Source organism: Apodemus sylvaticus, chromosome 3 (genome assembly GCF_947179515.1).
Source record: "Apodemus sylvaticus chromosome 3, mApoSyl1.1, whole genome shotgun sequence".
NCBI lineage: Eukaryota > Metazoa > Chordata > Mammalia > Rodentia > Muridae > Apodemus > Apodemus sylvaticus.
Window position 1 is genome coordinate 72,504,045 of NC_067474.1, and position 23,540 is coordinate 72,527,584.

Consider the following 23,540-nt stretch of genomic DNA (forward strand, 5'->3'; position numbering starts at 1 on the left):
AACAAAGAAATTTTACAAGCAGAAAAAGAGCAATGATGATAATAATAAAAATTAATAATAATAATAGACACATTGCTGAGCCTGTCTAAAATAAGACCAAAAATAAAGATACAAGTTATAAGAGAACTCCTAATATGCTATTTTCCATGTAACACAAAATTTGACAAATTCTGCTATTCAGAAAATTTACTCTTATTAGTAGTTAAGAAAATTGTCTATAAATATGCAAAATTCGTATATGCCAGTTAAAAACTTAAGAATTTTGAAAGAAACAACTGCAGTCACAGTATTTTATCAATATATCCCCTAAGTTTATCTCATGTTACACAGCATGAAGTCTTTTGTTGAACTGTACTCAACTAGATGCAAATGAGCATTTCAGTTGTATTTGGAAACTCACCATGTTGATTGTCTCCATCATGGGAGAGGATTTGGCAGCACTGAGTCGAGCACTGTCCATTGCATCCTAAAGAGCAGAAACTCAAGGTACTCAGGATAGTGAATTAATTATGAATTAACCATAGAAACACTAATTATAGGGTCTTATCTCTAAACAAAAGGCTTTTAAGTAAATGATCAATATGGAAATAAGGAGGTCTAATTCTAACTTCTGACTTAACAATTTAACTGTAAAATTAGCATATCTCTAAAGGTCAGAAATTCAGATAACAGTTAAAAATAAACAAAATATAAAGACTGGTAGTGTACCTCACTAGTAGCTTAGCATGAACAAGGCCCTGGGATCAATCCCTTTTTTTTTTTAAAAGATTGATTTATTTTTTATATGTATTGATTATTTATTATATGTAAGTACACTGCAGATGTCCTCAGACACTGCAGAAGAGGGTATCAGATTTCATGTGGTTGCTGGGATTTGAACTCAGGACCTTCGGAAGAGCAGTCAGTGCTCTTAACCGCTGAGCCATCTCTCTAGCCCTGGATCAATCCCTTCTACTACAAGAAATTAAGTAACAATGTATTTATTAATAAAGATACTATGGCTCTAAGCCAATGACTATTCAGCCTTCTCTATCCACTTAAAAAGAAAATACACTGAATTTCTATATAATATTTAAATCATTGTCTTTAAAAAACACCAAAATAGTAAATGCATTTGTATAATTCATTTAATTCTTTAACTTTATTATGTGGATTCATATTTACAATTATAGTTTGATCAAAATTACACTAGGGGGAAGGTTATTACTATCCAGGGAGTAAGGCATGAAAAAGTGATTTGCTGAGGTTTGCAAAAAGATAGAATTTATGTCCCCTAATTTTTAATGCTAGCAAACATTTTATAGCAGGTGGCAAATCTACTGAAACAGGAAAAAATGCCCAATAAAGAAGAAATAGTATTAAAAGGCAAGTGAAAATGGTAATTTGTAAGAGTGGATTATGCAAATTAACATTCAAATAGTGAACTGAGAGAACACACTGACATTACATATTATATAGGCCTAATCATCCCAATAAACAAACAAATATAAAAAACAACTAGGAATAGAATAGAAACAAAATTCAGAGAAATATATACATGTTTAATAACAGGAGTTACTAAGTCTAAGGGGCATGCATGTGCAAATGACTGTGCATGCTCACAAAAGCCATGGTTACAGAAAGGTGGGTGCTAAGAATCGAACTCCAGTCCTCTATAAGAGTAGCTAGCTAATTGCTAGGATATCTCTTTAGATCCAAAAGTCAGGGATAGTTCAGTGGATACAGAGTTCCAAACAAAAGGCCTGGGACTGGGCAGTGGGCGGAGATGAGCAAGCTGGAGCTAAGAAAGTATAAAAGATAATGGACAAAACATGTAAAAGGAACATTCGAAATATACTATACACTACATCTCTTATAAACTGATGTTATTCAGTTATATTCAATTCAATGCAATTATATTCAATTACTCAGTTATCAAAAATATAGAGAATAAAAGGGGGTTATGACTTTTAATCTTGCAAAATCTCTCTACAAAATGCAATCCTGACTTTAGTATGAATTAAAAAAATGAAATAAAACATATAGAATTTATGCCCCAGCAGTTCCAGAACAATAATCACAATCTAATACCAATACTCATCAAACTATTCTAACAAAATAGAAACAGAAGGACCACTAGGTAATTCATTCTATGAAGCCACAGTTACTTTGATACCTAAACCACACAAAGAAAGAGAAGTTCAGACCAATTTCCCTTAAGAACAGCGATGCAAAAATACTCAATAAAATTCTCATAAACCAAATCCAAAAACACATCAAAAACATCATTCATCACAATCAAGTAAGTTTCATCCCAGGGATGCAGGAATGGTTCAACATATGAAAATCTATCAACAATCCACTATATAAACAAAGTCAAAGAAAAAATAATCACATAATCATCCCATTAGATGCTGGAAAAGCCTTTGACAAAATTCAAACTCCTTCATGTTAAGTTTTTGAGAGATGAGGATTCAAGGCACATACCAAAACATAATAAAAGAAATATACAGAAAACCAATAGCCAACATCAAATTAATGAAGAGAAACTTGAAGCAATCTCACTAAAATCAGGGACATGACAATCTATGCAATACAGTACGCAAAGTTCTAACTAGAACAATTAGACAACAAATGGAGATCAAGGGAATACAAATTGGAAAGGAAGAAGTCAGAGTATCACTATTTGCAGATAATATGCTAGTACACATAAGTTATCCCCAAAATTCTACCAGAGAACACCTACAAATGAAGAACACCTTCAGTAAAGTGGCTGGATATAAAATTACCTCAAAGAAACTGGTAGCCTTCTTTTATACAAATGATAATCAGGCTGAGAAAGAAATAAGGAAAACAACATCTTTCACAGTAGTCACAAATAATATAAAATATCTTGGTGTGACTCTAACCAAGCAAGTGAAAAATATGTATGAACAAAAACTTCAAGTCCCTGAAGAAAAATATCGAAGACGACTTCAGAAGATGGAAAGAACACCTATGCTCATCAGTAGGATTAACATAGTGAAAATGGCTACCTTACCAAAAGCAATCTATAGATTCAGTTCAATTCCCATCAAAATTCCAACACAATTCTTCACACATGGAAAGAGCAATTCTCAACTTCATATGGAAAAAACAAACCCCCGGGATAGCCAAAATAATTCTCAACAATAAAACAACTTCTGAGGGAATCATCAACCCTGACCTCAAGTTACACTACAGAAAAGTAGTAATTAAAAACTGCATGGTATTGATACAGAGACAGACAGGTTGATCAATGGAATAGAACCAAAGACCCAGAAATAAACCCACACGCCTATTGTCACTTGATCTTTGACAAAGAAGCCAAAACCATACAGTGGAGAAAGAAAGCATCTTCAACAAATGGCACTAGTCTAACTGGCAGTCTTCATGTAGAAGAATGCAAATTGATCCATATGCACAAAGCTCAAGTCCAAGTGGATCAAAGATCTCAACACAAAGCCAAATACACTGAATCTAATAGAAGAGAAAGTGGGAAATAGCCTTAAACATTGGCACAGGGAAAAATTTCTTGAACAGAACACCAATGGCTCAGACTCTAAGATCAACAATTAATAAATGGGAAAGCTTCTGTAAGGAAAAGGTTAATAGGACAAAACAGCAACCTACACATTTTGAAAAGATCCTCAAGTCTGATTTTGTTTTTAAATTGGATATTTGTGGGTTTTGTAACTTATGAATATGAAAAGAATTTTTAAAAGCCCCCAAGAGACTGTTCATAGAGGAGAACTCTAAGGGATTACTTTTTATCCTGCCAGGTTGATTTAATTTTTCCTCAATAAATGAGTCATATATAACCTCTGAAAAATAACTGATCAAAGACAAAGCAAAGAAACTTCAGACCAAAGTCTACATATAAATTTTTACTTAGACATTTTGTAGATGATTAGGTATATATCCAGCCATAAAAAGTATAAAAATAATTTTTAGACTTAAAATTATGTTAATAAGTTGTCAATTTTTATTTCATTAACAAAAGTATATATGAGCTGGACAGGACCTTCCCCCTTTAAAAAAAAATCTAAAAAACAAAGAAAATCCACTATCTATGGGCACTGGACAGATCTTAACAGTGGTCATACCTCAGCAGTACTTACCAATATACTTTTGTTATCAACTTACCTTCTCTTGTTCTGTAGCCCGGAGACTCAAATAATTGAGAACCTGCGGCTCCAGCACACTTAAGGACTCTAGCAGTGCTGGTATGAGTTTCGGTGCGTGTGGTTTCAACATGGCTCCTGCACTTTTGCTGATCTTCACAAGAGTGTTAATGCTAGACACACAAAAAACACCGTCTAAACCCCGTCACCACAAATAAGACCTACGATCTAATTGTGAGGATGATTTGCACTTGCATTCAGGTATACACATACTCGTGGCTCAGAGCCTAATCCTGGCAACTAGAAAGTGGGGTTTCTGATTATGACTGAACTCAGGGTCTCTCATCTCTTGGCACTTAAAAAAAAAATACAGATTTGTCTTGCAATGTTTTGTTTGAGACAATTTCTCTGAATAGCCTGTCCTGACTATTTGAGACAGTTTGTCTGAATAGCTCTGTAGACCAGACTGGCTTCAAACTCATGAGATCTGGCTGTCTCTGCCTATCAAGTGCTCGATTAAAGGCATGTGCTACCATCAACTGGCAATTACAGATATTTTTAAGCAAGCACGCATACACATAGAAGGGTGAAAAAAAAGATAATTTGTTGGAATTCAAATTCAGAGTTCAAAGTCTATCAATTACCATCTTCAAACTTACTTATTTCTCTTTCTCCCCCTCCCCCTCTCAATCTCTCTCTCTTCTCTCTCTCCTCCTCCCCTCTATTTCCTTTACCCTCTTTCCCTCTCCCCCCAGGGTTTCACTCTATAAAGCACCGGCTAACCTGGAACCTGCTAATCAAGACCAGACTGGTTTTGAACTCACTGATATTTGATGGCCTCTATGTATGAGCAGTGGAATTAAAGGCATGTGCCATCACACCCAGCTTAATTCTTAAAACTTGAACAGTCCCAATCTTTCTCTTGTTTTCTCATTTAACTGAACTGATTCTATTCCAGCTGTGCTTTTTAAAATATACCCTATACCATATATGTAGACTAAACCAAGTAAATATTCAATTATTTTAAAAATATGACTTATGCCAGCATTCTGATGTATGAGGCCAGAGGATCACTAGCTTGAGGTCAGATTGGGCTACTATATAGCAAATATGGGTGGACTTTGCCTCTGAAACCACGCAAGGCTCTTTCATAAGCAATGCTGAATATATCCTATCCCACCACATCTGGATAAAATGACCTGTTGTGTCATTTTATCTTATTAGAGTCATGTCTGGGGCTCAGGTTTGGAAAGCCTAACCATATCATTAAGTTCCACATTTGCCTTTTAGCTAGCAGATTTCGAAGCCATTAACCATCACCATATAGACTAGTTTACCAAGAATAGTTGGTTATACTCAACAAGCAAGCCCCTGAAGATATGAGGCATAACAGTAATATGTGTGCTTGCTAAGGAAAGGGGTCAATGCCAATAGAATATGCAACTCAGAATGTTAGTCAAATCAATATGACTGTAAATATGACTATAAAATACTCTGGCCCACATCTTTTCATAAATGCTTAAAGTTACCACAATGGATTCTCCTCAGCCCATTTTTCACATTTTTAGGAATCTAACATTCAAGAGAACATATTTTCTACAGACTGGCTAGAAACTAAGTAATTTCAGTACATTCACTTCAACCAAACCACACCTGAGGGCTCGGACTTCCGTCACAGGACTCATCATTCCTTTGTCCAGAAGGCAGGGCAGGAGGACAGCAATGGTTCTCTGGCCAGCTGCTCCTTTGGCGGGGTCACACATTTTCACACAAACCTCACATACAAAGAGCAGGGACATTAGTGAAGCTGGCCTCACATCTATTAAAGCATTTCTCTGACAATGTCATTATCAGGAATAAAAAATGAATTTACTTTCTATGTCACTCTGGGGGTTGTAGGGAGATAGAGGAATGACCAGTACTGAGTCCAAGAGGACTGCTATATCTAAACAGAAAATCTGATAATATATTCTATTCTTTAATTTTTGACATTTTAATTTGTATAGTGAGAAACAAAGGAGCTAAAAATATAATGAAAAATGTTTAAGAAAGCACTTTTTAAAATGCTCTGTGTATATAACCATTTTCACCACTACAGATCACAGGACAATATTCTGGTAAAGAACACAAACCTAGACATGAAAGGCACCAGGATTTAAAACATACCTTTACTACTCAGTAATGGGATCAATGACAGAGCTTAAGCAATTAGAGTGTAAATTACAAAATTAAGTCTAAAGGGCAGACTATTTAGTTTTAAAAAGCTTGCTGACCTCTTAATTTGGGAAAGATGTTAAAAGCAAGACATATAATGCTTCACTTAAGTGGGTCATATGTTCTTCAGGGTCAAAGCAAAGGAACACCTCATATGGAGACCTACAGATGCTCAGCATTTAAAGAACTAAAAGTAGAAGGTGTTCAAGATACACTACACATATACACTAACATAGTATAATGAGACCCACTTTCTTATTCACTGTTAAGAGCAGTAAACTACACAAGAAGCCAATTACAAGGGAACACTACTTCATATCACACACACAAAAAAACCAACAACAACAAAAAAAAAAAACAGTCAGGTCCGTGGTGAATCCTACCCTACTGTATCTCACTGTGAGATGAGTATCCTCACCTTGCTCAGAGTTTTCAGAGCTAGTTCTGCTGCCTTCCGTACAGACTCCTAAACAATGAAAAATATAGCCATTTTCACCACTACAGATCACAGGACAATATTCTGGTAAAGAACACAAACCTAGACATGAAAGGCACCAGGATTTAAAACATACCTTTACTACTCAGTAATGGGATTGGTGACAGAGTTTAAGCAATTAGAGTGTAAATTACAAAATTAAGTCTAAAGGGCAGACTATTTAGTTTTAAAAAGCTTGCTGACCTCTTCCATTATACATATTAAACAGCAATCATTCTTATCCACTCTCTAATTAGATCCTAATACAAAATAGCAAAACATAATTTTCAATAACAGGTTTAAATATATGTTGTTCTGTTAGACTCTTTGCCCATTAAAGAATATGCATATCTGATCTATTTTGACCAAGTAAAAATACAGTATTAACCACAACAGTCAAAAATTAATATGTACTATAAAAGTAAATACATAAAAATCTCTATGAAGATTCTAAATAAAATTTCCTAAAGAATAAATAAAGCAACAAGAAAGACAAGCCTAGCAGTCTAATTAATTTTAAGAAGGTCAAAATAGTTTCAAATTTAGATAGTCCAGCTTTAGATCTTTTAGTATAGATTCAACTTTAGCTGGATCCTCCAAAGGTTTACATGCTAACGGCTGGGTCCTGTGGAAGGTATGACTAGAACCTTAGTAATATGGAAAAAGTACAGATCAGTGAGAGGAAGTCTTTGAAGGGCATTATGAGGCCTCAGCTTCTTCCTCCTTTTTTGCTCTTCATCCCAAGTAAATGCTTTCTTCCACCTCAGACTCTGACCCTGACAGCCTGCCTCTGTCATAGGCCCAAACAACAAAGTCCATCTATGATAAAATAATAACCTCCAAAATGGCTATGACAAACCATTTCCCTTTCTAAATAATCACCCTAAACACCCTTATAGTGACATGAAATAAGTGAAATAAGCTAGAAAAACTGATATTTTTGCCTTAATCACATTATTTGGAAATGAATGCCCAAACTTTGAAACTTTGGTCATTATGAATTACTTCAAAATGGGGATTTGCTCCCAATTCTATAGCATCATGAAATTTCTAGGGAATAAGGCAGGCTGTAGCCACCACTTTATGTCAGTTCAGATGTAAATAAAGAAACCCAAACATTTAATTTTATTTTATGTATATATATAAAAATAAATATATATATATAAGCTGAAATTTAGAGACAAAACAGTTTCCTAAAATTGTCTAGCTAGGGAATTTTGAAACACATACATTTTTAAAAGCTATAGTATATTTTAATGATTCTAGTTTAAAATATATAGTATATATATATATGAATATATTTTATTTATTTCTATAGTACCTTAATATCATCTTGTACTCTAAAAAGTGTTTCCCACATTTCTGGAAGTTTGTCAATGACGTCATCTAAAGGTCTTCCTCTCAATAAATCATTCAGAGCTAAACAGCTGAAAATAAAAACTTGATTTCAAATATATGATCAAGTAAGTCCCATATTTTACTATCAGTCATACTGAAAAATAATAGACTCCTACCTGTATTTCTAGTCCTAGTCTCTCACCCTAAAACAATCATCAATATTCTAGTATTACTACAAATATATCTATCACATGGCACACATCACTAAATGACAATTCCTACAGCTATAATTCAATCCCTTTAAATGATATACTACTGTGTCACTCTATGTGCTCTCACTGTTCAGCTTATCACCAAGCACACAAGCAATGAATGTGTACAAACTGCATATAAATACTGTCTACAATATAAAACCATGAAATCATACAACTTGATGTCTACCAACTTAACAAATGATCCATAAATTTTTAATTTCATACTTATATAAACTAATTTAAGAAAATCAACTAGAGTTTAATAGTTAAAGAACTCAACTAAAACTCTGGATGGTTTTAACTTAATTCTTGTTACACCATATATAAAAAAAAAATCCTTAGAAGTTTGAAGGGGAATTTTCTAGCTCTATCTGGCTAATCAAAATTTCCAAATGATACCTGGATTCTCGAACTCGCCACATGTTGCTAGTGAGGTTCTTAATCAAATCTTGAAGAATTTCCTTCAAATACTTATCCACCTAATGAAAGCAAAAGAATGTAGTCAGCAGCCAGATTACAGAACAAGGAAAACTATGTATGGCAACTAACTATGGCTTCTGTCTTCCCAACCAAAATAACTTTTACTGCATTAAGTTTGTGACCCATTCTCCATGGCATCAGTGACCCTGTAAACATATAATGTCCCATTTGTGTGAATATACTATTGTTCCTTTGGATATTTTATTTATTTACATTTCAAATGTTATTCCCTTTCCTTGTTTCCCCTCCACAAAACCCCTATCCCATTCGCCTCCTCCTGCTTCTATAAGGGTGCTCCCCCAACCCACCCACCTCACCGCCCTGGCATTCCCATACACTGGGGCATCGAGCCATCACAGGACCAAGGGCCTCTCCTCCCATTGATTGAACAGAGGCGTGTAGCAATGGGGGATGGGAAATTTGGGGTAGCTACCAGAAAGTCCCAGATGCCAGGAAAGTAAGAGGCTCCCAGGACCCAACAAAGATACGATTAGCTGAAATGCCCAATTAAGGGGTGGGAGAACCTGTGGAGACCATATCCATAGGTTAGACTATTATTCTTTTAACTATCTATCCAACCAGTGAACATTTTGATTGCTTTCATTTTTGAGATCTCATTAAATATTACAGAAAAAGCAAACAAGCAATGAAAAGAAATGAATATACAAGGGGTAATGGGTGCTTGGTTTAAATCCTACGTGGTGCCACACGCAAGCTACAGTGTTTTCCTGACACACAGGTTCATAGATACTTACCACTGATTTGTCGGTGACCAATGCATTCCAAATGCTTGTCATAGCCTGTCGAATTCCAAGGTTGGGATCAAACTGGTATCGATAAAGTCGAGGAACTAGTTGAGGCAGAAAAGGAGCCAGTTGTTCTCCAGCTCTGGTAGCAATTACATTAAAACCAAAAGCAGCACCCTGAAAATAATAAAGACTAACTTATACATGACTGCCACAGTAAAATGTTAATGTATTAAATACAAAAAGGCTTCAAATATTCTTTCTCACATTTATTCCTAAACAGAACATTACTTAATATTCCAACTTTACCAGATAGCAGCTAATGTGGTAATCTGGCTCTCAGACACAGATTTTCAAAATTAACTATACATGAACTGGCACTACAAGGCTAATGTAACAAGTTTTGTTTTGAAGTAAAAGAATAAAAACTCAGTTAAGAGGTAGGGGTATATAGTTCAGTAATAGAGCATCTGTCATGTATACAAGATGCCCTGAGTTTTTTCTCCATGAAAAATTGAAAAAATGAAACAAAATAAAATAACAACTTACCTTCCTGGAATTCCACATTGCATGATGATTCGCCAGATTCATAAATTTATATACCAGATCCGGCTGACTGAGATCACTTGCCAGAGAGCAAAGCTCCTTGTAAGTAGAAAGGCCCTGACTTAAGAAACAAAGAAAAAGAAATACACACAAAAAAAATGTATAGTTATCTTTGGCCTGACGGAAATTTCAACATGGATATTACAGGGGCTCTTTTAAATTATACTTCCTCAGTTGTTAATACCACAATCATCACCGAGGAGACTGAAAACTAGGTTGAGAAGAATATAAAATCGTGTACCTCAATTATCAATAATTTCTAAATCATTCTGCCAATAAATGCCTATTTCTAATTAACTGTGAAATACCTCCCTTAGGCGCAAGTGTTTGAATATTTGGCTCCCTGCTCATGGTACTGTTTTGGAAGGTTGCAGGATCTATAAAAGGTGTATCTCTGTTGTATGGAGGGAGGTGGTAGGAGACGGAGTCCCCTGCAACCACACAGCCATCTACTGCTATTCCTTCCCTTCCATGATGGACCTTACTTAACAGCCTTCAACTGTAAACCAGATGAACTCTCCATCGTGTCTTATCAGCAATTTAATACCTAAAATGTGCCTTCATGTTCCATGAAGTAAGGCTCTTGGTAGCTCTGAAGACACCTTGACAGTTCATTATGTTGTATGCAACATCTCATGACCATAAGTGATTAGAAAATATCTCTTGCTAAATTTCCTCTAGGAATAATATCATTTTGTGAAAAATTAGGACATTTTTTAATTTGTAAAGAAGCCAGGTATAGTGGTTTGTATCTCTGTAGCTGTACCAGAGGATCTGACTGAGCCAACTAGTTTAGAAACAACAAAGATAATGAGACTTGTCTACCCAAAAAAACAAGAGAAGGAAGAAGAAAACAAAGAGAAAAGTTCAGAAAGAATTTAGAAAAACAAGCAAATAAAAAAAACTTTGAATATGAAAACAGTTAGGATATAGAATAGCATAGGACAGATAGACCACCTGCCATGTTTTCTTGTTCCAAATGTCACTGGAAAACAGAGCAAGTGGCATATGTTATCTGACAATTCTTACAGGAAATAAAAGACAATATAGCCACACTGAAATAATAATAAAAGAGGGACAACACCAAAATTAACTTAAAATAGTAAACTGGCAGACTAGTCAAACACAAAAAGTATTCCCAGAAAAAAAATTTTAGATGAATTTAATGTAGTTCTACATTGCAAGATGTCGTTTGGGACACAGCTTCCTAGAAGGAGACAGTTCTAGACCTAGTGTCAGTCTCAGAACTTTCTGTAGTCTCCGAGGTCAAGGCCTCCCACAGAGCAGCGGACACAAATGATGACTCAATGAATAGGCATACAGGCCTAAGAGTAAGCCAAAGGCCGGGGCTCTGTGGCTCGTGGGAGGCAGACGACCCTGAAGGGCCATACCACCTAGCTTGACACTCCTCAAGAATCCAGTGTCCAGTGAGATTATGGCTTCAGGCCAATGGCCGCTCTGCCTCCAGTGGTCTCCCTGCTCACTGCTCCCATAGACAATCCCAAAGGTATTCTCCAATAACCTTCCAGCATACAAATCTCAACCTCAGAGGCCAAGAAAACCCAATCTAAGACGGTAGGGTTTTTTCCATGCCATTTTTATTTATCCATCAACAAACAACATTCCTATTCTTCCTCAGGTGATTCCTATTCTCCTGGTTGATTGGTGTTTTTAGATTTAGCACACTTACCCATCAGGTGTTTTGCCAAGGCCACCCCCTTGAAATACCACTGTCTCTCCAGAAACTTCATGTTTGACTCTAAAACAAATCAGTAAGAATTTAAATTAGCCTCAAAATTTCCATACCAACAATAAGGAATTGGATACAATCCATTTGCAAACCGATAAAAACTTGTGTCTAATGTAGAAAAGATATAAAAGTATTCTTTCCTACCAGACTGCAAATTTTCTAAAATCAAATATAAGCAAAAACCTTCACAGATTATTACAGCCAACAGGAGTCAGTTTTTATTACACATAAAAACTACCTTTCCCTCATGGGGTAACAGAAAGCAGTAATTCCACAGCCAACCTCCCTCCCTCTGTGCACTCATCCGCATCAGACTGTGACTGACATTCGAGCTGCTTCATCACACACCTCAGCTGTTCTTAGCCAACGGTATTAAAATGTTTTCTAATCCAATGCTTTAAGTGTCATAGGACCACTCAAGTTTGAAATTTTCTGAAGTAAACAGTATAGACTGGGATAATTAAACTGTTTACAACCACTGATATGCAATGCCTTAATAAATAGAAGGTGGAATTATCCTTCTTCCATATCATACTCTCAATTACCTAAGTAGTCAGAGCTGAAAATTTAAATTCACTCTACCTTTTGCCAGTCATAAGTGTTTCTACAAGTGTAGACACCAATTCTTGTTGATCTTGTTCACTGCCCAGCTCATAGACCAACCCAAGCCCCTTTGAGGCAACGTCTTGGCTGAGTTCTATAAAAAAGGTAGACAAAATTATACTATTCTAAAAGAAATTTATCTCCTGGACAATTTTTTCTTTGAAGTAATTCTCTTTACTCTAAAATTTTACAAAAGTAATAATATAAAAAGCAGAAGCACTCTTATTTGCCTAAATCAAGTCAATCGATAAGATATCATCAATTAATAAAGATGAGGATCATGACCAAAAACTAATAAAATGCCAATGAACTACAGTGTCACTATAAAAACCACAGTATCAGAATATCAATATATACTTTCTATATTAGAGATAAAATACTCTCCTAGGATTTTAAGACACCCATATTCAATTTTAGAAAAACAGACGCAATACTAGTCCGTGTGTTTTAAAAATGATGTTTTAAGCTCTTATTTAAATTTCTAACATAGTCACTTTCTCCTGGCTTTAATCAAAGAGGAAAAGTAATTCAAAGTAGAAAAATTTTAACATGAATGTTAAGGCCCTGCTCCATTTAAAAAATGTAAAGTTGTAGAAAATGTTCTAATTTATGTATAAGAAAGAATGTCTATATCCTGTACTTTAGAACTGTAGTGGGAAGATGGTACTGTAGTAGTTAATGTTGGCTTTTGCCTTAATACAATTACCTTTAATATTAAAAAACTTAATTTGTAACTGTATTGTAGTCTGTGGTAGAAACAGACAGCCTTACTATAGGTAACTCACTAGGATAGTCTACAACTCATGATCCTCCTGCTGCCTTTGACCTCCCACACGCCCACATGCTGGGTTTAGGGGAAATCATTTGAAATGTAAATAAAAAATATATCGAATAAATAAATAAATAAATAAATGAAAAAGATAAAGGCATGTGGCTAGTTTTGTTTTAGGCACATGGCTCAGAAGTTTTTGTGTTATAATTCATTTACTCACTTTTAAAATTTAAAGTACAAGTAAACTGAAAGTGACAAATCAAATATTTACCACCAACTTACCATCATTTTCTGATAGAACTGAAACAAATGCGCTCTGAATTTCTTTAAGATGGGACTGAAAGAAAAGAAAAGGCATTAGAACACTGAAATCCTACCTCTTCAGGAAAACAAGAATCCTGCTGATAAGGCCAAAGAGTCTTAGGACCAAGGCAGACATGACCTTTCCATGCTGTCATCTTTACAGATATACATATTACCTTAAGTTGTACCACACCCAGGTGGTCTAAGCATTCAGTCTAACCACTGTCCCAATATGAGCCTCTCCAATCTTATCTCTGACTTTATATCTTCACATTTAGATCATTTTCTTGCCAGTATTAATCAAGATAATCATCCTTCAGTGCCTCACATGGTAATTATTTCAAAACTTCTGCGACTTTTTAATGATTCCAACTTTTATACACTTTCTTCCTGCTTTTAATTCGTAAACACTTTGCGATCCTTACAGAGTTCATCACATATCCAATGAATATCATAAAACTCACCTTCACCTCTATGTGAGTACTTAGTTTTCTCACAAGAGAAAGGAGCCAGATGCAGGCTGCTTGCCTCACATGTGGGTTGGGGCTGATAATATGTTTAGTTAAGATAACATCTAAAACCCATGGGACAACATCATTCACATTGGCACCTGAAGAATAAGCAAAGAAAGATTACAATTAAAATACTTAAATATAATTTAAAAAAATTTTATTTACATCAACAATTACACGATAACCCAATGTTAAAATCCAAATGACCAAGAATGTCCTGAAGCTAACATAAGCTAAATAATCTTTGTAAATTATTCAAATAATTCAAATAACTACTTGAATTATTCGAATAACTCTAGTTTATTGGATGAAAAATTATCCTAGTCTCTTCATGTTAGCAATTTTTCTTTATTAAATCTAAAAACTGACCAGTATCTGGATTTCATTTCCTCCTCCAGCTCTAACATATCTGTCTCTTTCCCCATTACTTCATGGTTTCAGAATCCCGACAAATGCTGATGTGCTTTACCATATATGTATTCAAACAGAAACCGCAGAGAACTATTTTGGCTTTCACCAGAGTCATCGTACATATACTACTACAAAACTGTACATACACTACTAGTACATATACTACTAGAAAAACTGTTTCCCTATTTCTTTTAAAGTCTCTCTATGATAGATGACAAAATGATACTACATTTTGATACTACAACATTAAATGCTAACTATAATACTAAGTACAGCAACTATTTTCACTATGGATACAATTCACAATAGTACTGTTACCATGAAAATATTCTTATTCAATTATCCCAACTAAGAAGATAAAATACACATTCTGATTTTTCTTTTAGCTTTAAAGAATAAAAACAAAAATCCTGGTTCAATACTAAATTATATTTCAATTTTAAATTTAAAACAACTGAAAAAATATTTGAGTCTGTGTTTTGGTTTTGTTTTGTTCTGTTGCTTTTAATTGTTAACATTATGCTTATTCACATTTTTTACGTACATGTACATATATGTGCATATACATGAGAGCCTTCTCATAGTGCACACATGGAGGTCAGAGGTCAGCTTTGCCAAAGTTGTTTCTATACCATGGGGGTCCAAGAACAGAACTCAGACCATTTGCTGAGTGGTCTCACTAGACTTTAATTTTTTTCTTTTGTTGTTAATTTTTGTTTTTGTTTTTTTGCTTTGTTTTTGAGATAAAGTCTCACTGTGTAGCCTATACTGGCTCTGATCTTATTACGTATCCCACATGCTCTCCAACTTGCAATCCTCCTGCCTTAGCTTTCTAAGTATCAGGATCATAAGTATAAATCATCTTAGTTCAAAATCTTTGTTCAAGAACCACATACATGTTCTCTCAAATGATACAATAACTAAATTCTGTTGTACTTCCAGGACTAGCAGAGGACAGAGAAGGCTTATTATGTAGTAAGGAATCAGATACAAGAGGCTGAGAAAGCTCTCATTTTCATGTTCAATCTTTCCTTCTCTTTTTTCTTCCCCTGCCCCTACCCCCCCCCCCCCCAAGCCCAGACAGGATCTCATTACATAGCTCTGGTTGGAACTTGCTACTTGACTAGGCAGGCCTTAAATTCACAAAGATCTTCCTGGCTCTGCCTCCTGAATGCTAGGATTAAAGGCATGCACCACCATGCCTAGCTATGTTCAATCTTGACAGAAAAAATTAGTAAGGCACGTATCAATATTTGGGAAAAACATTACTTTTGCAACTAATAAAGAAGAAAACCACTCTGCAACTGTAAATCAATTAGGTAAGTAATTGATACCAGCAGGAGGTATATATTCTTCTTCAGTCACCAGCCAGGCATCTCGGGCAGCCACAGAGTTAGTTCCTATTGCAGCACTCGTAATGGCTTCACCAATAGTGAACTGAAGTTCAATCTGCTTGGCCTACAAAGAAGGAAAGAGAAACCCATGAAATAAGAGAAATATCTATTTCTATGTAAGAGCTGCTTGACACCCCACCTCTCAACAGGCTTTATTTTCATTCTTTTGCCACACTGAAGTGAACTCAGTGATTCAAAGGAGGGTGGAGTAAAGGACTGGAGAACTAAGAAGGACTTGATCATTTCTCACCTTCAGGAGATGGCTTCTCACCGTCAGCACACAATCGTTATACAGTGGTATTTAATTTTTGGAACCATATCATGGTTATATAAGAGATTGGAATAATTCAAAGATAAAGCCTCAGAGACATCAATGCATATTCTAGCTCAGTCTCTCACATGTCCTGTCTAAATTTCTCTGGGCCTCAACAACTTCACGGGTTAAAGTAGCACAATATCATCATTCACCTCATCACCCTGAACGGATTAAATGACGTTAGTTTAGACAACACTTTTCTCACTTATAATAACTGCACACTGAACAATGGTCACTATATTTCTATAAAAACTCTTCATGCTCTTCCATAATATCTGCAAGTTACTCTCAAAAGGTCCTGAAAAAAAGTAGAGAGTGAAAAAGCAAATATAAAATGCTAAAACTTGGTAAACCTGCATTAAAGGGCATACAGAAGTTCTTTGCATTATTCTTAAAACATCACTGTAAATTTGACATTGTTTCAAAGGTCAAACATTAAAAATTCTGTATAGTTACATACTCAAATATTTACATTTTAATTCAGAAATTTTGGTGCTGTTTAACAAGCAAGAATCATTGTCCTAACAGATTAAAATAAATACAGTTGATTTCAAAGAGAGATCTTCCTTAGTACCCCCTCTGGCATTATTTTCCTGTTTACTGTGAAACACTTTAGTATAAAAAAAATAAGGATGTGATAAAGAATGGAACACCCATGTGGGACATGAGCACAACAACTACACAGAACAGAAACTTAGGCCACTGTGATTCTTAATTTAAGGTTTCAATCTTCATGGAGCATCAAATGCTTCTCAGTCATAGGCTTCTTAGTCTAGAAAAATAGGGCTGAAGGTTTTAGTTCTATATCACCTATGGTCAAAAGCTTCTCTGGGGACCTTAAGAGCTAAGAAAAGATATTTTACGAATCTTTGTCATGAATTTAATAACGTTAATCACATGTTTTCCATTTTTGATACTATAATTGGTATATACATGCACATATATAAAATCAAAATTTTATAGCTACATTTAGGAATGAGTAAAGTACCTAAGCTTACTATGTACCGAGGAAACAGAAAATTAGTAATTAAAGCAAGCTCATGGGGGAGTTACCATTTTGTTATTCTACTTTTGTATTCATTTGAATTTTTCCGTAATGAAGCTAGGACTGGCCTTGTCTAGAATTGTCTAACATTGTCTAGCATGTTTTGTATTCATCCTTATCCTTTAATCTTTCCATATTGCTTCCATGTTTTTGGTTTTTCAGTATTTCTGTATTTCTAAACATTTAATAAAACAATAACATCAAAATCATGTTAAGAATCCAACAATAAGGGCAGGAGAGATGGTTCAGCAGTTAAAAGCACTGGCTGCTCTTCCGGAGGACCAGGGTTCAATTCCCATCACCCACATTCCAGCTCACAACTGTCTATAACTCCAGCTCCAGAACTGACACCCTCACACAGACATACAGATAGGCAAAACACCAATGCAAAACAAACAAACAAACAAACAAACAAATAAGAAAGATCTAACAAGCTTTCATTAACTTAAATACAACTGGAATTGACATTATTTAAATAAATAGAAAAAAAAAAAAAAAAGATGTAGCAGGGAGCCGGAGGCAGAAGCAGGTGGATTTCTGAGTTCGAAGCCAGCCTGGTCTACAGAGTGAGTTCCAGGACAGCCAGGACTATATGGAGAAACCTTGTCTCGAAAAAACCAAAAAAAAAAAAAAAAAAAAACCCAAAAAAAAAAAAAAAAGACGAAAAGGCAAACATAAGCTTCTTTCCAAGAGGTTATAATTAAACTGATATGATGGTTTCAATCAGAATAACTCCCACAGGCTCATGTATTTGACTGTTTGGTCCCCAGTTAATCGAATTGTTTGGGAAGGATTAAGAGGCATGGCCTTGTTGGAGGAAGTGTGTCACTAGGAGTGGTTTGGAGCTAGGCCATTCATTCCAAGTTAGCTTTCTCTACTTAAACTGGACATGAGAGCTCTCAGCTACTGCTCCAGTAATATGCCTGCCTGCTGCCATGGCAGTCATACACTCACACTCTGAACTGTAAGCCACAAACTTTCTTCTGCAAACTGCATTGGCTGTGTTTTGTCACAGCAATTGAAAAGCAACTAAGACATCAGGCATCTGGTGATGATGGCATTAGGATAATTCTTTGAAAACATACAAGAATGGGGAGGGAGCTTAACAGAGGAGTGTATGCTTAGTTTGGGCAAGGCACTGGATTCACTCTCCAACAGAGGAGAAACAAAAGAATCTAAGCGTAGCCTTCAATACCAGTCCTCTTACTCAGTAATCTCAATCCTTACATCTTTTATCCTCAACTAAAGCTTCTCTCCATTCTCACCCTTCAAGGCTCAGCAGTAACTTCCCCTCCAAGCAGATGATACCAGAATTCTTGGACACAATCACACTCTCCTTTAGTATTCTCCTGCATTCGATACAAATATATTCCTATTCACTTATTTCTACCAATATTTATGAGAATCTACCTTTGCAATCACACTGCTAGACACTTGTATAATGATGAGCAAAGCAGACCCTGCCTTCCCTGTACAGTTAGACGGTGTTAGGATGCCATAACAAAAAGGTTTCCAAGTATTATAACTAAAGAATCTAGTACAGTTTAAATGTCAGAAAAAGATTTTCAAGGAGCATCATAACAATCTGAAAAGGAAGTACAAGGTTTTCAGAATATCAGAGCAAAGAGGCTGGCATACAAAATATGAGAAAATGTGGAAGATCACCTCTAATGTGGGCAGAGGAAAGACTAGGCCATGCTAAGACACACTACAATTTACTAAGATTTCTTTTCCCACATTAGGCATCAGCAATTCAGTAGCAACTGGAGAACTAGCCCCCACTCTCCACAGATGGCTAATTAGTTTCTTGTATTTATACTACACCATGGTCTACTCAAAAACAATGAGAGTCTTTCCCAGACATGCAATTTATAGAGCTATGTCTAACATAGTAACGCCTAAAGCTAAAACTCTAAAATTAAATATTTGATAAAGAACAAATATTTAATTTTTGAAAAAGATCTCAGATTATGGGCTGGAAAGATGGTTTAGTGCTTAAGAGTACTGCTTACTCTTCCAGAGAATGCAGGTTCATTCCCCACTACCAACATGGAAACTAATGACCATCTGTAAATTATAGTTTCAGGGGATCCAGTGCCCACTTGTAGCCTCTGTGGGCACTGCATTAGAGTGATGATAACATAGACACACAAACACATAAAGTAAATTAATAAACTCCCAATAACAAAATTCTAAAATCCGATAATAAGCACACAACTAAAAATGCATTTTATTTGAATAATTAAAGATATTAATACCTCCACAGAATCCATCAGACCTTGCAAAAGAAGTTTCTGGTGGGGAAAAACCCCATCTCCAACAGGAAAATAGCCCAGTGTTTGGATTGCTCGTTCTTTCATCTGGAAGAGCACAGATTCTTTATAAAATTTTAAACAAATAACAGCTCTATTTCAAAAGAGTACTCCTATGATGACAGAAAGAGGCAATCTACCTCATATACTGATGCCTATGTTGTTACAAAAGCACCCAAATTTTACAAGACTATATGTACAAGACATTAACAATAATAGAAAATTGAGCCCATTAAGCACCCATACTTACAAAAATTAAAAAGAAAAAGAAAGCCTTAGGCTTATCATTTAAACTGTCATGGTTGCAAACATGGTTTATAAGACCAGAGGACCCAGAAATCAATCATGTCTACTACCTAGTAGCCTTTAGGCAAATTATGTCAACTCTCTGAAACTGTGTTATTTCACAAAGAAATGACAACTATGCCTATTTCACTCTATCTTTTTAAAGTCTTAATTTTAATACATGAGAGACGTACAGCTTACTCCATGTGCACACTGCAGTGTTCATCAATGGCTGATGATGACTGGTTAGTGATAATTAACATGAAAACTACAGGGTATGACTGTTTTGGTTTTAAGAAACAGTTAATTCAAGAACAAGATTACAATTTTTTTTAACTTACATTAAACTGGTATTTTTCTACTAGCTAAATTATCTTCTTCAACATCAGGTACTTTAATTATAAAGAATGTCTTAAAATCATGACATTTTATGAAACAAATTATGAAAATTATGAAACATAATTATGACAAATTATGAAAACAATTATGTCAACTTAAAAAACTGCAACTGTTCTTTTCTTGAGATTATTCATTCTGCTTCAAACAAAACTAACTGTGAAAAAAAATAAGATTTGGAACTGCCCTAAAATTATACAAATTGTGATACTGATTATTTTATTGTCCAGCTTTTGTATGACAAAAATGGTTCTTCAATGAATTTTTAATTTTACTGAAAGCCTAACAGTTAAGGAGTTAATTTAGAATAACTAGGTCAAAAGATAATATATAAAGTAGTTTATACATGTCTCCCTGATTCAAAAGCAAATACAAAGTTTATCAAAATTTTCATCTTTATCATTTTTTTTAACACATTAGTAAAACCTTACTCTAGCTGCAGTGTGCATGGATGGATATATAGAAAGAAGACTATACTCATAATAATTTGGCTTTGTTAGTTTATACAACTATGAATAGACACAGAATACTAGAAGGAAAAAAATAAAATAAAAAGGCTTGCCTTATTTGTTTCCTTACTGGAAGGGATTCTGTTGAGTAAGCTTTCTACCAGGTGCAATTTAGTAAATCCAGATCCTTCACTTGGGATTGGAAGAGGACCATTTCTGCCAATTTCTCCCAGAGCTGTACAGGCAGCAATTGCCAACAGAGGTGATGTACTGTCTAAAAATGAACCTGTAAGCATAGATACAAGAGAGAGTGACATACTAATTATTCTTATGATTTAAACCAATTAGCAACATATTAGTTTTTGTAAGGCAGTAATAGAAAACCAAGGTCTGTAATGACTTCTGGTTAACCACTTGTTGGCAGTTATGCAATAAGACACCATGGCGATAATCCTTAGTGTGCTTGAATGCTAGTTTTTTACACATAAGTGGCATCAGAATATAAAAACATGTTAAAACAAACACATAAAAATATTTTTATTTTTACTAAAAACAGTAATTATTTTATGGAAAAGCTTATGCCATTAAAGTGCTACAAGAAGAAACAAAAATACCGTATTAAAATTTTGAAATAACTCAAAACCTGAAGCAGCCAAGCAAACCAGTTCACAGTTCACATACTGACCTATTGTTTCTGTAGCACTGCGAATGATCTCCTCTTGCTCAGGCAAGAGGTCAGCATCCATCTCAGGGTCCCGCTGCTCTGCCATCCTCACTCTCTTCTTAGCCAAGTATCTTCCCACAGTGAATCCCAAGGCAAGCAAGGATCCATGTTGTACCTCCGGGCTCTGAATTTAATAATGTGACAGCAGTGTTTCTTTTTCACACATGAAAAGATACACTGAAATAACTTGTTAGGATGATGTCCCTGATAAACCTAAGGCTAAAAAAGAGAGTGATTACTCTGGCCTCTAGTGAAAGCCAATAAATCAAAACTAGGCGATGACAACTTTTGAAGAGTTTCTAAGATAGAATGCTGAGAAATTAAGATGAATCTTTGCTGACGTCCAGATTTAGATACCTTAATTTCATCAACCTCCAGCTATGGAACAAGGATTTTTAAAATAAGCTTCTATAGTCCTTATACTTTCTTATTTAATTTTTATGAGTGTTTGCCTAAATGTATGCTTTTGTATTATGCTCACGCAATGCCTCCAGAACCAGAAGCTGTCTCCTGCTCCCAGGAACTGGAGTTACATAAGGTTTTGAGTCTCCTTGAGGGTGAGAAACTGAACCCAGGTTCTCTCAAAGAGCAGTCCGTGTCCTTAACCACTGAGCATTACCTTAACCCATGAAACTTTCTTTTTGTTTCTATCACTATATAGCTAATTATCATAATGTTCAAGGATAATTCCTCTTTTCTATACAGCCAACAAAATACAGTGGACAGTCCTTTTTCTAATTGCTAAAATCTTCAAATACAAGTAGGCACTATACTAATAAAGTCTGCTTTCTTTGTAGGTACTGTGATTGAGTGGTAGCAAAGATGGGGGCAGTGAGAGCTAATAACTCTAAATGCCAGGCAGTCCTAGGGATTCCCAACGAATTCCCACCACACTGTGTATAGTATCTAAAAACAGTACTTTTCAGACAGAGAATTAAAATCTGATAAATGAAGCTTCTATAGTCCTTATACTTTCTTATTTAATTTTTATTTTATTTTAAAATTAGATACATGTGACTAAATCAGCACATGTATCTCAATTATTACCTATAAAGGCTAAGAATTTGTATGTTTACTTTACAAATGGAAACCTTAAAAACTAGTATGAATATTTTGTAAAACCCTATCACCTACTGAAAGAGAATGGAGCCAAGCTACGGTGGAACAAAGATCTAAGGAAGAAAGATCTCAAGCCTGGGGGCAGCTTGGGCTACACAGTGAGACCCAGGCTCAAAAATATCTAACAAAACAATAAGTAAATTTCCTAATCCAGGAAGATGGTCCTATGAGATTCACCTATTTTCAGAACTGAAAGAAAAACAGGGTGTACATATATATAAAAAGTCAAAATTTCATTTTTTTTCACTGTCTTACAGACTCAAAGGAGAAACTGCTCCTTTTTAGCAAAGCAGTACCTAAGTCTTGCCATAACAGTACTTAGCTCTGAAGTGAGATAAATCTGTTAAAATAAAAAAAGAAACCTTGCCTTTATGATTAATAACAGTGCCTTAATTTCAGATACAGGTGCCTGTGTTTTGTTAAAATACAAAGTTTTATTTAAATAACAAAGAGTGAAGATAAACTGATAACATACATGATTGTCCTTTGTGGCCTTTATCAGCTGTTCTATCATTGACTTTAACTCATTTCCAGACACCGTTGACACAACCACAGAATAAAACAAAGCCGCCAATTCACGCATTTCTTCTTTACTGCTACTCATCAGACTCTGAGCAATAGAAAAAAGAAATAGATGTATGATGCGTAACCATCTTCCTGGTGACACCTGACACTTAAAATTATAAAAGTAAATGATATATTTTAACAATCTGTTAGTAGCCATAAAAAAAATGCAAAAAGCTATCTTTAAAAAGAAAGAAATGAAAAGGAGGGGCAGAGATGGTGCACACCTTTAATCCCAGCACTTGGGAGGCAGGCAGATTTCTGAGTTTGAGGCCAGCCTGGTCTACAGAGTGAGTTCCAGGACTGCCAGGGCTACACAGAGAAACCCTCTGTGTAAACCAAAAAAACAAA

General features: G+C 35.2%; 1 protein-coding gene across 5 annotated transcripts in view; it reads right to left on the bottom strand.

The window, feature by feature from the left end:
- Ecpas (Ecm29 proteasome adaptor and scaffold) overlaps window positions 1–23,540 on the bottom strand; it is a 125,867-nt gene that overhangs the window by 15,956 nt on the left and 86,371 nt on the right. For all 5 annotated transcript variants that reach the window (XM_052176548.1, XM_052176549.1, XM_052176552.1 and 2 more), the window contains 17 exons: window positions 23,101–23,235; window positions 21,468–21,630; window positions 20,896–21,068; window positions 19,599–19,700; window positions 15,920–16,043; window positions 14,127–14,272; window positions 13,642–13,696; window positions 12,567–12,681; window positions 11,925–11,993; window positions 10,178–10,295; window positions 9,638–9,805; window positions 8,802–8,881; window positions 8,132–8,237; window positions 6,754–6,801; window positions 5,775–5,896; window positions 4,144–4,294; window positions 401–466 (listed from right to left, as the gene is read on the bottom strand). In XM_052176548.1, the coding sequence (XP_052032508.1) occupies window positions 401–466; window positions 4,144–4,294; window positions 5,775–5,896; window positions 6,754–6,801; window positions 8,132–8,237; window positions 8,802–8,881; window positions 9,638–9,805; window positions 10,178–10,295; window positions 11,925–11,993; window positions 12,567–12,681; window positions 13,642–13,696; window positions 14,127–14,272; window positions 15,920–16,043; window positions 19,599–19,700; window positions 20,896–21,068; window positions 21,468–21,630; window positions 23,101–23,235 (1,941 nt within the window). The remainder of the gene's footprint in view (window positions 1–400; window positions 467–4,143; window positions 4,295–5,774; window positions 5,897–6,753; window positions 6,802–8,131; window positions 8,238–8,801; window positions 8,882–9,637; window positions 9,806–10,177; window positions 10,296–11,924; window positions 11,994–12,566; window positions 12,682–13,641; window positions 13,697–14,126; window positions 14,273–15,919; window positions 16,044–19,598; window positions 19,701–20,895; window positions 21,069–21,467; window positions 21,631–23,100; window positions 23,236–23,540) is intronic.